The following is a 14,713-nucleotide window of genomic DNA, read 5'->3' on the forward strand; positions in this document are numbered from 1 at the left end:
TCAAGGGTAGACACATAATCGTGGTTTAATCCCGTTTTTCATATTAGGAAGGTACTTTAAATGTACATATAATTCCCGTACCTACCCACAAGTAGATTAGTTTTGGGTAGACGTGGACTCAAGTACTTTCTTCTTTATGAACGTAAAATTTGAAAATTATTACACGAACCGTTCTGTGTGGCAAATTGTATCTTAATTATTCGCAGGCATAACTTCCCAACGTAGGAAAAATAAATTATGCATTCATGATCCAAATCTGATAGCGTTAGGCAACCTCTTTCATGAGGCAATTCTCGATAGAACTTGCCTTGTAGTGTTTTGTGTTGTGGCTTTTCTGAATAAATACTTATATAGTTCAAAGTACTGTTCCAAGCTATTCAACACCCTATGAACCACAGACATATGAATGTCTGTGCTATGAACATAAAATACGTCAAGGAGTAGCAATATAATTATAAGTTTGGTTTAAAAACGTTGTTTGTTTGTTGCTTCGTTGGTGACGCGTTCAATTTCCAGTGGCTTCGTATGAGCCTGGATATTAATAATCACACCAGCAGAACATGGATCAGTTTATTTTCGGGTTATATTGATAGGGAGCGCAGATATTATGGTGTAATGGAGACTCCTTTTACAGGCATAATATTCGTGAAAACTGATATGCTCAAATTGACTGACAATATCAAAGTACCTACTAAGTAAATCGAAAATGAAAAAATGCACATTGGTGTAATTGACTGACAAAATCATTAATATATAGTAGGCTTTATCTATTTTAGTGTAGTGTACGTAGAAGAATAATTAAATTTTAATACCAGAATCCGTTTTGCGTGACGCACTTGAAATATGCACATATTTTTCTGTCTGGCATCTTTGGGAATTTCGCAACTACTTTCAGCCTGTAACCTTACCTCTACTTATCAGCTTTGAAATATTAATCACAGTGACTAAATATTTATGGTTAAAATGTTAATAAGATAAAAGCTTTACGATTCGAATGCACCACCCAAGCCAGGAGCACTCCTGTCCCGGTGCGATCGGCATACCAGGGGTAATGAATTCCACCAGTCTGAAGATGGTCGCGATTTGTCTGAAACCGGTCCGGTCGGAGATAAATAAATTGAAAAAAAATATATAATGAATATTTGTATTTTATTATGTTAAAAAATAGATATTTTAAAAAGAATTTTTAGGACTAATAAACTATAGGTAATAAATAATTAAACTATTTTCTGAGGTTGGTTTTTCAATTCTAATAAAAAAACTAAAATCTAGAAAGTTGGGTATTGATAAACTGAAATTAGATTACCCGCATTCGATAGTTTTTCATGTTATACAAAAACCACCCAATCCACAAATTGCAAAATTTGACTTTTTGATGCATCCTTCAATTCATTTAGAATTACGAAAGAAGTCAGTACCTAAGAGAAATATGAGATTACTCCTGGCACACGGACACGCTCACAACACAATATCAGTTTATCTGATCAGATCCTAAACATAGGATGAATGTGGTCCCCCATGGCCAGATGTGATGGTGTCCCTATTATAGGAAGCGGGAGCCCGCAGCCCGCAACCCGCATGTTCCCTCGCCCGTACTGCTCCCAGAGAGGTCGGTAGGTACCGCACTCCGCACTGCACTGACTGGAGACTGCTATCCGAGAGGCCGAGCATAATCACACCAATGCTTCAATTTAAATATAACCCGATGGAATCACCACGTGACCGGGATCTGTTTGTTTGTCTCAGAGGCCACGCGTCTCCCCGACAAGTCCCAAGTCTGCAACCGTCTCTACTCCCGGCCGCCGGCCATCATTAAGTTTGTCAGTGGAACGAATAATAATTAAAACTCATTCCCGCGCTATTCTAATTCTAAGATGGCCGACAAGTGCGGGCAAGATGGCCGTTTGTTTACCTTCAGCTCGAAGATTCGACGCGAAGTCAAGTGTTGTCGGGAAAATGTGCTACCGAGACTTTTAAGGAGTTGAAATAAAAACAATCATGAAGTGTTGTGAAATATTACTTTGAAAAAACTAGAGAGAATCTTATAAAACTGTGATTGTGACGTGAGTTTTCCAGCATAATCTGTCTACCTAGTGACTGTCAGTAGATAGATACAATAATATATATATTTTTTAAATCATTTAGATACTTCTTTGATTACTTAAAACTAGTACCTACTCGTGTAAAGCTATAAAACCGTTGACAGTGATAAAAAAAAAAACACCATTTAAAAACTGTGTGACAAATAAAAATAAAGCTTTCGTGCATTTCCGGTAGTCGGGTATGCGCGCTAGATTCCAAATAGGTTCCGCTAAGCTTTTAACGGCTCTACATTACTCAAGCTTAGACATCATATAACAATATTATACTGTATCAAATCGCTTTATTATGCATAGCACTGGCTTGGAATTTTGAAAGAAATTGTAAGAATTTGTAAAATGTAAAGAATAGATTCTAGAATAATCCGTGAAATATCTACTCATTTCCGTTCCAAATTCAAGGTTGTCTTTACGTGCCAAGGAAAAATAGATACCTAGATATAAACTTATATAGTTTAGTTATGATTTGTTTTAGTAAAGTATGTTTTAAAATGAAGTGGTGAATATTCCTGAACAACTCCATCCACACCTGGGCTTGTTTCCATCAGATTGTCCAGCTAACCTTTATGTGTCATCGCTCTCTCTAGAGAGTTATTTTGAACCTGCTTTCGATGTTACTTCCTCCATAGAAGCTTCTAAACTATCTAGTGATCTATGCACACTCTAGAAGACACCCAGGTGGCTATTCATGCAGTTTGCTTTAACGGCAGCCATAGGTATTTTGTAAGAGTTTAAATATCGCGAAATTTAAGGTTCGACCGAAAATGCAACTTTACCGCATCCTCACATAAATGCATTTTGACGGATTCCGTGGTTGAGTGGTTACTGTCCTTAGCTACAAATCTGGAGGTCGTGGGTTCAAATACCAGAGATCAAGTATTTTTTTACTATTAGGTATTATTGCTAAATTACTTTACAATTCATTAATTTAATATTATTTGCCTATATTTGCGGCACGTTCTAGAGTGGTAGACATTCATTGATTCACATAATTTTAAACGTTGTTTGAAATAATTTAAGTCATGTTTAGTGACCAGATCTGAACAGCCAGGTACTTTCCCAGCTTTCTACTACACATCTCCTTCCCCTCCCTACTACCTCCAGCCTCATAATATACCCCAACTGGGGATGCCATTTTCTCACTGGCCCTAGACGGTTGGGAACAATTGGGACTCTTGTGCGGTTTCACATAAAAAGAGTTACAGGGCGAAAATAGCTGATATAAACTTAGTAAAAATGTGGATGTTGAAAGATAAACCTAAATACAATAAATATTTCTTAAATCTTTTTTGGCAAATTAAAATTAATAATAATGTTATAATAAATTGAACGCTAATGTGGAGGGCCGCTAAAGTGCACTTCAGATGTAACGTGCAATATTTTGCTTTGATGAGTAGTCGTTCGAATATAGAACTTAAAGAAATAAAACCCACAAGTAGGTACCTATTTAAGCTTCCATTTTATTTTTACACATTCATGCTTTTGGCTTTGTACCATAGCAAATGTTATACGAATTAGTCATGTCGCATGTTAGCTTTTTGAAGAGTCTATCGTGCTAATCTCTATTATGAATTTTCTCTGGCGAAACACGAATATAGCCGAACCATCGAATAATACCCACATGTTGGATGTGTGCATGTATGTAACACATATACACATACCGAAACAAATATTGAGAAAGTCTACGCACATTTTTTTCAACGTAATATTTATTATGCACTTAGATTTTTCATAAAAAAGACTAACATAAGAACGGGTTGTTTCACAAAATTTTGATAGTTAATATAATTTTAAAGCTAATTTTCAAATTCCATGAAAGATCTATTGAAGTTTTGTTTCTATGCTAGTTTCGTGGAGCAACTTGCCTATGATTATATTATAATAACAGAATTTGAAAATAACTTTGAATATTTATTTTGAAATTTGATGAATTGTTCAAATTCTTTGAAATAAACCATCATTGATGATATAATAACATATTTTTACTTGCCCATTATGGGACGGTAATAATCGAATAAACAGGCTTTTATAACTCTGCTATTATGCTCTGCTATTATCATTATGCCACCAATTTTTTTTTAAAGTATGATGTTCTGATTTTTTTTGTTGCCATTGACTAAGGCTATTGAAAGTTGTGGACATATATTTTTATAAACATATTGTTTCTTTGTTTGTGCCCTATATACTCCTTAACTACTCCGACACCTGAGTTAGACATGTGACGATCAAATTAATCAATTACTTACGTGTGTTAGCATTTGGCATAATTGATGAACACAGAAAGGGGTGTAATGAGAATGTATGACGTGGAAGTGAATGGCAGAATAAGTCGAGGACGCCCGAGGAAGACATGGTACGTTCAAGTGAAACAAACACTACAAAACAATAATTTTCACATTAAAAATGCACATAGTTCGCAGGATTTACAACCTCAAAAATGTAGGTTCTCCAAACCATGCATAACCCCGATAAATGCCGGGTACACGTCAGCTAGTCAGTAATAAATGTAAGGGGTTTATATGTATAGCACTGTACGAATGTAATTGGTTCAATTGACTTCTTGATTTGTCCTTGCCTTGATTGGCCGTAAACATTTACTAGGCACATCTCCCCCTTCGTAAAAAATATCACGAGGATGAGTTCGAATCCATTTGAAAATAGAATTGATAACTACACATATTTATTAAGGTATTATTTATTAGGACGTACATACCTACTTAAAACACTTTGACTTTCCACGAACTAATGCACATTTATTATTTTTTTTCTAATTCAACAATATAATTGAAAAATATAAAATAAATAATAACATGGTGTTCTTTCGCATCTATTGAGAGTTAAATTGATGTTTCAATGCTACATATCTTAAGATAAAAAAATGAGGGTGCGAGTAGAAATTAATTGTGTTGATCTATAATCTATACAATATTTTAGATAGAAAAGTTATGCAAAGTCCATGAATACAGACTATTTAACATCAAATCAATTCAAACGACAGTTTCTGCATTGCTTCTTCGCATTACCTACGTATAATCCGCGTCCCTTGGGACAGTGGAGAATAATTACCATTGGATTTATAATTATCATTGATTTTATAATAACATGATCAAAATTAAGATACAGGTATCTGTCCTGGTTTAATGATATGCATTTTATAATCAAATTGCATACATAAAACACAGAATAACTTTTCGAGATTCAACACTCGTTTTTCAATTGAAATTTTTAATGAAGTGGATTTTTAATACCTAATGAAATTACGTTGCCGAAAGTATTTTAGTTTACCTAGAAATGGTTGAGAATTATGCGTAAATTTCATGTGGTAATTAAAATATTCAATATTTATTTCATGTCTCCTCTTTTTCATCTATTTTTTTAAACAAGATATAACAAATACTATTGATGCTTCTTATTTATTTTGGATCTCGAAAACGGAGTATATAGATAATTCTTAACAGCGAAATGTTGGCACAAACGTGTTCTTTTCTGCCAGAATCTCACGGTTGAGGACGTCGCCGTAACCTCCTGTATTGTTAAGAAAGTTCCTGAACTCAGCCGTGGAGAGAGAGATAAGCTGTCTATATGCGGTGGTGGGTGTCAAATTCAAAAAAAGGTTTTTCGCATTAACTCTGGTCAAGACATCCACCGTGGAAATCTTTTCGTTTAGTCACTTGCAAATTGTTTATTTTTATCTGTGGAAAAGTGCGCCGCTAATTTCCACGTCAAATATCAGAATTTTTTATTTTCAAAGTCATAGAAATGTATTTATTTACAGAAAAGCCTCATTTGTCTTTATTGTAAAGAACGCTTATTCAGCTAGAAAATATAATAAACTTGAAGAATATTTTCGTGTATTTATAACATTATTATTAGGTTTGAATTAGCAAAACACTTCAAACGGTGAGCTTTGTCGTCATAAAGTTTGCACAGATTCCTCTGTCTGTCATTTCAAGATACACTAAACTATTTTCTGTTCCAAACGTAGTTTCCGTCCATCGTTTCATATTTTCAATTTTTAATGTTTCGATTATTGTAAAAGCTGGGGCAAAACCGGGTATTATATCTATAACAGTCCCAGATAGAGGACGTACGTCATCTTTGTAGTATCTTCTGTCTTTTTAGTATTAATACCGATCGTCGATGATCTCACGTACGACGTCTTTCTGTGACCACTCTCTCCGCTATCCTATCAAAAAGTTTTCCCTTTACTGAAGAAAATGATATTCATAAAATTATTATGTTTGAAGGAAGTCAGTGTGGTTATGTTTGCGGTTTGATGATAAATTTCTAAAAATGAAACGATGCATCGTTTCACATTCTCAGTATCGAATAAGAAGTTAACAATAGTGTATGGCCGCTAAATTATTGTTCTAATACCGTTCATTTATCCTTCATTTTAAGGAATTAATAAAAACGTGAAAGTTCGCAGTTGGATAAAAAACATTTGTATTTATAGCGATTAGAAAAGTAACGATAAACGCAAGCAATGGAATAGAAACAACTCGCATTTACGTTGTTTGCCATTTCCATATAGTATTAGTGTTTCTAGACTAAACCAATTTGGAAAAGTTATTGTTTACGTTGGAAATTAAAAGTGACGTAGTGACCTTGAATGCTAATGATTTGTGATCGTAGAAAACAAGATAACATCATCGATTGTTAAAACACCAGTTATCATCAGACATGGACCACACCAATGTAATTCATAATAATATGTAATCTTATACTTTTCAAAACCAACTCAAAATATGACAGAAATACTTTTTTATAGCAGGTTTACTTTAATTACCGCAGTTTTCGCTTGATACTCAGAGAGTGCCATAATAGTTAGGTAATGTCATTGTGTTATATTGTATTGATGTTTCTTTTTGTAGCAGTAGTAGCTAGAACAATGTAGAAGGATTTCATACTAGAGTCTAGATCGGTGACGAACCCAGGGATAATTTAAAGTGTTTTTACTGTTGTTGATAAAACATATTCAAGCCATCATAAATTAACTATGATGGAAATTATGCTCGATAAAATCAATGTTGAATGATAAATTGAATAAGTAGGTCGGCAAGTGTCTAAATTCAAAAATAGATTTGCCATAACAAAAAATCGGCGGGTAGATAAGAAACGAAATAAAAAAAAATAGTATTGCCATTGAAATCTTTGACGGTAGTTAAGTAGGTACTGAATTGAGACCATACATCTTCATAGTGGTTTATTTATGGATTTCAGATAGAAACAATGAAAAGCGAGATATTCGGGGGTAAATACTAAATATACAGAAAAGCTAGTACGCGTTTAAAAAAATCTTTTTTATCAGTTAGATAATAATGAGAAGTAAGTATTTCAGGTTCCGAAAATGGAAAATAATGCATAATAGTAGTTATTTCGTTAATATTATAAACGATTGTTCATTTGGCTGCAACAGTTTTAAGGTTAATCTTTTCTTCTTACCTTATTTAACTCAAAATGTGAACCTAAGAATCTAAAATAGGTTCTTAAGTTCTTAACTTGTGTTTAATAATAAAAAAATAATCTAAAAGACACTTTAAATATTATAATGTCATAACATTGCGTGAAAACAAGACGTTAAATTGACTATTTTTTAAAACGAAATAGTAGTTAAATTCATTTTTAAATAAATCTATTTGATTTTTTTGGAATAACTTAATGAGTATAACCTCAAATTGTAATATTTAATTATTGAAGACAATATTAGCAATACCTAAACGAATATTTGGTAGAGCGGTGCCCGGGCAAGACAAGGGTCCTGGGTTCGAGTCCTAGATGTAACCGTATCTTTTGCTGATTTTTCTGTTTCAAATATTCGTTTAGGAATTGCTAATATTGTCTTCAATCATTTAACATCTATTTCAATTTAATTTTGTTTTCGGTAATGAATTAAGGCAAATTTTGAAAACGGAAATCAACCCACTTCCCGATAACTCGATGACAATGCACTCTATCCACTTTTGGACGTATACGCATTTCTCTATAATCGAATGACATTAAAGCAATTAATATACCTAATAAATACCAGATCGGAATTTGGCGAGGTTGGTACAATTATCGACTACAGTTCCTGAAGAGGAAGGTTCAATCTTCGGTCAAACCATAATATTATTTTTTAAGTTTTAAGAAATAATATAGAAAATATATAAATATAAGTATTACATTTAAAAAAACATGTTATAAAGGGTTGATGTTATAAAGTGTAGAAATATAATTTGAAAAAGAAACTGGAAGAATAAGTAGAAGTGTTGGAAGTAAATCGCCATCATCATCAGCCAGCAGCCTCCCCTTGAGGTATCTTATGAGAATGAGCGTCCGCTAAGACTATGATCGCGCTGTTGATGTGCATCGCGATGAAGATCTACGAGTGCACTTCCCGCGGCAGGTGCGGGCGGGCCAGCCCTGTGAGGAGCGAGCGCAAGGCGGGCCGCCGCCGCAGGAGCGGGCCCCGCCCTAGCCGCCCCAGAGGAGGTGAGTCCCATAACACTGCCATACCTTACACAACCTAACCTAACATTAACTATTCTGACCCATGGCAGAGCATGGCATTGAAGCCAAATCTAGGGTGAGGGGAAATTGCCTGGCAGCCATCTTGTATGACTAACTTTTGAACTGATTTGTATGCGTGGTGTATATAAGTGGTGCATAATGAATTATAATTATTTTATTTTTGTGATCTTAATGCAGTTATAACAGCTTTTGATTTTTTTGAGGTATTTGATAAGATAGGAAATGGATGCGTCATTAAAAAAATGTCAGTAGGTATTGACATTTTCCATACATACTCACCCCGCAGCTTCAATTTTTTCTCGAATTGCTCCGCCCAGGACTTTTTAGGTCCGTTTCCTAACCCATAACGTAACCTAAAACCTAATCTAGCTTAGCCTAACCGAACCTAAACCTAACTGAAATTAAGCTAACTTAAGGTTCGTCCAAACGGAGCCAAAATATACCATTCTACTTTTACACGATATACCGTTTTCCGTCTTAACGTTTGAGTTTGTGCAAGTAGGATTGAGCATGTATACGGATCTTAAATATAACCTAAGCTAAACCAACCTAACCGCACTCTAAATTACAATCCTGTGATCACGTGGCTGGGGTCAAAACGCATTGACGTAACTTAATCTAACGTAAACTAATCTAAACCGTTATCTAACCTAACCTAGCTGAGCCTAACCTAGCCTGAACCTCACCTAATCTATCCTAGCCTAGCACAGCCAAATCTAAGCCTAACCTAACAGTTAATGACAATATGAGGTCTAAATTTGTCAACTTTCACCCAGTCGTCGGGGATTCAATCCCCTTCTAGCTAAGTCCTCAATCATTGCACAAGTAACATTTTCCCCTATAATGAAGGTAGTAGGAGATTGTCAGGTTACTCGTAACCCGGAAATGTTTGTTTTTTTTCATAAACAAAAATTTTAAAGCTAAGTTATGTAACCTATTTTCTAAAATTAATAATTATTGGCACTCATTTACACATCCCGTAAAGGTGGTATTATTTTATATATTGTAGCGTTTTCCGCATCCTGTGAGTGACACATACGCAAATACATGAAATAAACAGTAGACAATCTAAGAAAACATAAACATTAAAATGAAATTTGGAAGGTTTTGAAGGCGGGTGAAAATGAAGCAATGCTTAGAAAAAAAACCCCTTTTCTATTCTCACCAACAAATGGCTGTGTCAGGTCATTAGACGATCCCAGAGAAAACAAAAATATTATCTAACAACTAACATCAATGCCACATCTAAACCCGTTTGAAAATATAATATTTAGGATCTGCCAATAATTTTACATCTAACCCCGTTTTGACCCTCGTTACCCTAAAATAACGGCCCTTACCCTTTTCAACTTAAACTCCATAATCCTATAGTTTTTTGCTTTTGTGTATACTATTGTGTTTATCGGTTCCACGATAAATCAACACATCTTAAAAATGTGATATAAAGTCATGAAAAGCGATGAAAAAACTAATATATAACTACTTTTTGGTAATATAATATTTTCCTCAAACTAGATAACGTGCTAATTCCGTGAAATGATCCCTTGATTTTTTTTAAACGCTTTATACAAAATTCAACAGGAAATCGGAAATAAATCACATCAGAATCGTGTTATAGGTTTATTTATTTCAATAATTTTCTTTTTTATGTAATTACAATGTGAGGGTGATTGAACACAATAGCCATTATTAATTATTTATTTTGAAAAAACGCGCGCCTTGCCCCTATCGGCCGGAACCCGAATCTCACGATTCGCATTTCCATTTGCGGCGCACTTCACTCCGAACGAGATTCATTGCGAGAAGTCCGCCGCGCTGGTCTGTCATGTACTTGGTTCGATCTTGAAAATATTGTTTCTAAAAGGAATATTCGGTGAAATATATTATATTCCAAGTGTTCAATAACAACCCTACTGACTACATTCAACACTCGCTTCACGCGGGAGTTGTACAAAAGTTTGAAAATAAAGCATAATATTTCGATAAGTTTTGACAGCTGCTGTTGTGTTATCAAAGTGAAACTAATATCATTGCATTATGGATAGCAAAATAAATCATGTACCCGCCAAAATGTGATTGTTGCAGTGTTTTGTGATGCAAGGTTAAAGCTGTTACTATCTGCAGATGCCTAATATTTCTGTTGAATAAATAAATGCCCAGTGTTTGAGTGTCAGTATGTTATATGAATAAAAATGCGAATCAAAAATTCCACCAGAGATCAACACAATGGTGAGTTCTGACATTTTAAATCACGTAATAACAAACCTTAGAAATAGTTTACGTTGTGTCACATTATATGTTTATATTTTTATACTACGCATTATTTGACATGGCGATCCATAAAATGGTTTTAAGAGTGAACCTAATCTTTCCTTTGAGTTTTAAGAGTGAACTTAATCTTTCATTTGAATTTTACCTGACAGAATTTCTTGCAGATGGTTTATCTATTGTTAATATGTCTAACATAATATTTGTTATGTTATGATGGTACAATATGCATATAATATAAATAACATTACGAATTTTCCTGTTGCCATGTGACAAAATGAATTAGAATTTTGTCGCAATTTTCTTTTCGAGATTTTTTTTCCTGGTTTCCAGATTAGTCAAATTTTTTTCTTGTATTAAAATAGAAACAATGTTATAAAACTTGTATATCTCTACCTTCGGTTTTAATACAACTACATAATTCATTCTACTTTTGGTTTAATACAACAACTAATCAATCTACCTTAGGTGTTTTACAACTAATTCATTCTCCATTTGGTGTAATACAACAGCTAATTCATTCTTCATTTGGTGTAATACAACTAATTCATTCTTCATTTGGTGTAATACAACTAATTCATTTTTCATTTGGTGTAATACAACTTATTCGTTCTTCATTTGGTGTAATACAACTAATTCATTGAATCTATACTTTGTATGATTTTGGGGATTCTTTATATTTATTTATAAGTAAAAACAACAACAACGAAAAACACCAATTTCGATCAATTCGTGCATAATATTATAGTGCAAGTGGCGTGCATTGACTCTCAAGGTTTGAATAAAAAAAAAACAAGGTCAGATTAATTAACTATTTAGATAAGAACCGAAACATTTTCCTTGGTTCCGTTTAACCTATTTATCTTGTACAATTTATACTTATCTTGTAATCGGCAATAGCAGTGGCCTTTTGCAATTAATAATGAATGGATTATAACGATTTATATCCAAAATCAGAGAAATTATTCTTGATAAAGTTTCTTCCGACATCTGTTATTCCTTATCCGCCCAGATAATGACTAATGATAGTATTAATTTTGAGGTCAGCATTTACGAGTGTAAGTCATAGTGGAACGATAATGATTGATGAATAATTATTCAGACATCATAATCATTACCCAATTTATGTTATAAATCTTTCAAGTTCATAAAAAATGTGTTCAGATTCTAGCCAAATATGAAAAAATTATTTCAAGGAACGCACCTGTCTGCGAAATGATTGATATTTATTACGTACATGATATCCAAAAATATCATTATTCTTGAAATGCTTGTTTTGATTATGTCCTTTGTATTTATTTTAGGGTTTTTCATTATTATTTTAGTTTTCGTTGTAAGATAACAAAATATAAATTAGGGGACTTTATAAATATTCAACCCAAAATTCGATTTGCCGACTTTTTCCTTAAGGCGAAGCTTAATGCCAAATCACTATTTTGATTAATCTTTATAACGAATTGGTGTACATTATGAATACCAAAAAATAAGCTTTAGATAAATTGAAGGTTTTCATATCGCTTCGCTTGAGTAGAATACAAATAAAAAAAATAAATTACTCAATAAAAAATATAAATTTAAACTACTAAAAATAATATTTTTTTAATAGCATTGTATGAACGCATAAAGGAAACAACTTTAAAAAATACATTATTATAGCTAAGATAATCTGTGACAGTTTCACTTGGTTAACTTTTTTGCTTTATTATAAAATTATTTACAAAATAAATAAAAACCAATTTTGTGCTTGAAATCGATCGTTTCTATTCTCCGTTTGTCAAGCGATTGTAATGCCTATAACCTACAATATATAAGGTATACCAAGAATATACACATTTTTGGCTTGTAGCTTCCTCTTAAATGTTAGGTTAGAGGAGAACACGCTAATTTGACATACGAGGCATCTTTAGGGAAAGTGTATGGAAGTCTGGGTTATCCTAGAAAAATGTGGCAAGATCAAGTAACAGTTATTACCGGAATAAAGTCGTTTGATATTTTTATTTGGTATATGGACGTCTAACAGATAAATAATATATATCGAATGTGATTCGCTGAAACTTGTACTTATTTTACTGCGTGTAGCTGTTTCGGGATTTCACTGATAACTCATTTGTAATAATATCTTCTATCTCCCTCAGAAAGAGAGGATACAACGGACCTATCAGCAGCAGGACTCCATTTGCACTGTGCAATATAATAATATATTATGTGCAACTTGTTTTTATCTTGATCTTTGATGCTAATCTTGCTCGGTATGATTTGTATTTTCGCTTGTTCATGTATGTAAATATCAAGGTCTGTAATTCATACCTACGTACAGCCGTAATTATTAAAAATATATGTTTAATATCTTATAATGTTAAGTTATGAACCATTTTATTGTAAGCAAATAAATATGAAAATAATCTATTTTCATGAATAGATGTCATTATTTAAAAAAATATTGTTTTTGGTTTCACAGAGGATTGAACCTTACTCCCCAGGGACTGAAGTCAACCGCGCAACAACTTAGACAAATCCCAATAGGGCCGACATTTTTTGCGGATGTTAATTGCTGTTATGTCGTCTAATTTCAGAGAAATTCGTATATGGTCCGCGTGTGTACGCGTGATTGCCAAAACAAGTTGACAGAATGCACTGTCATCGATGAGTCTATATGCAGAGTTTCAGCTCGATGGATGTCAATCATTCAAGAAAACAAAAGTGAAATTCAAATATGTACATTTATTTAAGGCGAAGCTTAATGCCAAATCACTATTTTGACTAATCTTTATAACGAATTGGTGTACATTATCAATACCGAAAAATATGCTTTAGATAAATTGAAGGTTTTCCTATCGCTTCGCTTGAGTAGAATACAAATAAAAAATAATTAACTCAATAAAAAATATAAATGCAAACTACTAAAAAAAATATTTTTTCAATAGACGCATAAAGGAAACAACTTTTTATAAACACAGTATTATATCTAAGATTATCTGTGACAGTTTCACTTGATTAACTTTTTTGCTTTATTATAAAATTATTTACAAAATAAATAAAAACCAGATTTTTACTTGAAATCGAACGTTACTAGACTCCGTTTGTCAAGCGATTTTAATGCCTATTTACCTACGTTATAAGGTATACCAAGAATATACACATTTTTGGCTTGTAGCTTCCTCTTAACGAGAGACTGATATGCTCCGTTTTGTAAGATGTATGTGAAATACGATATTGTAAAAACAAATAAACATATTTAAAAATAACTCTTTGTGTTAATTTTTTTATTATGTTTGATTGTATTCTGCTGCAATGAGGTAGCTAGTACATCTGCACACAAACCGCGAGGCAAATATTTGATCTTGAACCTTTGTGTTCTGTGTGTACAACATTCACCTTCGAAATTATTCCATTGTCGCGGGAAACCGAGTTGTTTTCACATTCAACAGAATACAGAACCTACATACTCGAGGCTGGCCAAGTCTAGACTCTTCAAATTATACAAACGCATGATAGAAGATGCATGAATGTATATAATATTGCATAAATTACAGGTAATTTCTATTTGTTACTCATCTTTCTGAACTTTTTGACGTCCAGCCATTTTATTTTATAATATTTTTTTGGTATATGTGTTTTCTACACAAAAATCTCTACTGCCCAGAGGCAGTGGTAACCCAAATTTAGACACAAGCAAGAGAAAGATGCTAAAAGCTATTCAAATCTGGGTAGCACGATCGAGGGATAAAGGTTTTACCGATATTGTCGGTAACTTGTCATCATTCCCGAGCACGACTGCAAATCCTCAACGGACAAACAACAGTTCACGCCGAATAAATTAAGAGCACTTAGGC

The 14,713-nt window shown here is 33.3% G+C and overlaps 1 protein-coding gene across 9 annotated transcripts in view; it reads left to right on the plus strand.

The window, feature by feature from the left end:
- LOC149417804 (uncharacterized) overlaps positions 1 to 14,713 on the plus strand; it is a 223,762-nt gene that overhangs the window by 22,257 nt on the left and 186,792 nt on the right. For 2 of the 9 annotated variants that reach the window (XM_089639428.1, XM_089639430.1), the window contains exons 1-2: positions 1,675 to 2,063; positions 8,304 to 8,573. The exons of 2 other annotated variants lie outside the window; for them this stretch is intronic. In XM_089639428.1, coding sequence (XP_089495554.1) covers positions 8,429 to 8,573 — 145 coding nt within the window. In that variant the 5' untranslated portion in view covers positions 1,675 to 2,063; positions 8,304 to 8,428. Of the gene's footprint in view, positions 1 to 1,673; positions 2,064 to 8,287; positions 8,574 to 10,419; positions 10,842 to 14,713 lie in introns of those variants that run through there. 5 more of the 9 variants (XM_089639435.1, XM_089639429.1, XM_089639431.1 and 2 more) reach the window with 5 other exon arrangements.

This window comes from Hesperophylax consimilis, chromosome 14 (genome assembly GCF_061612785.1).
Source record: "Hesperophylax consimilis isolate HC1 chromosome 14, BYU_Hcon_1.0, whole genome shotgun sequence".
In the NCBI taxonomy this organism is placed as follows: Eukaryota; Metazoa; Arthropoda; class Insecta; order Trichoptera; family Limnephilidae; genus Hesperophylax; species Hesperophylax consimilis.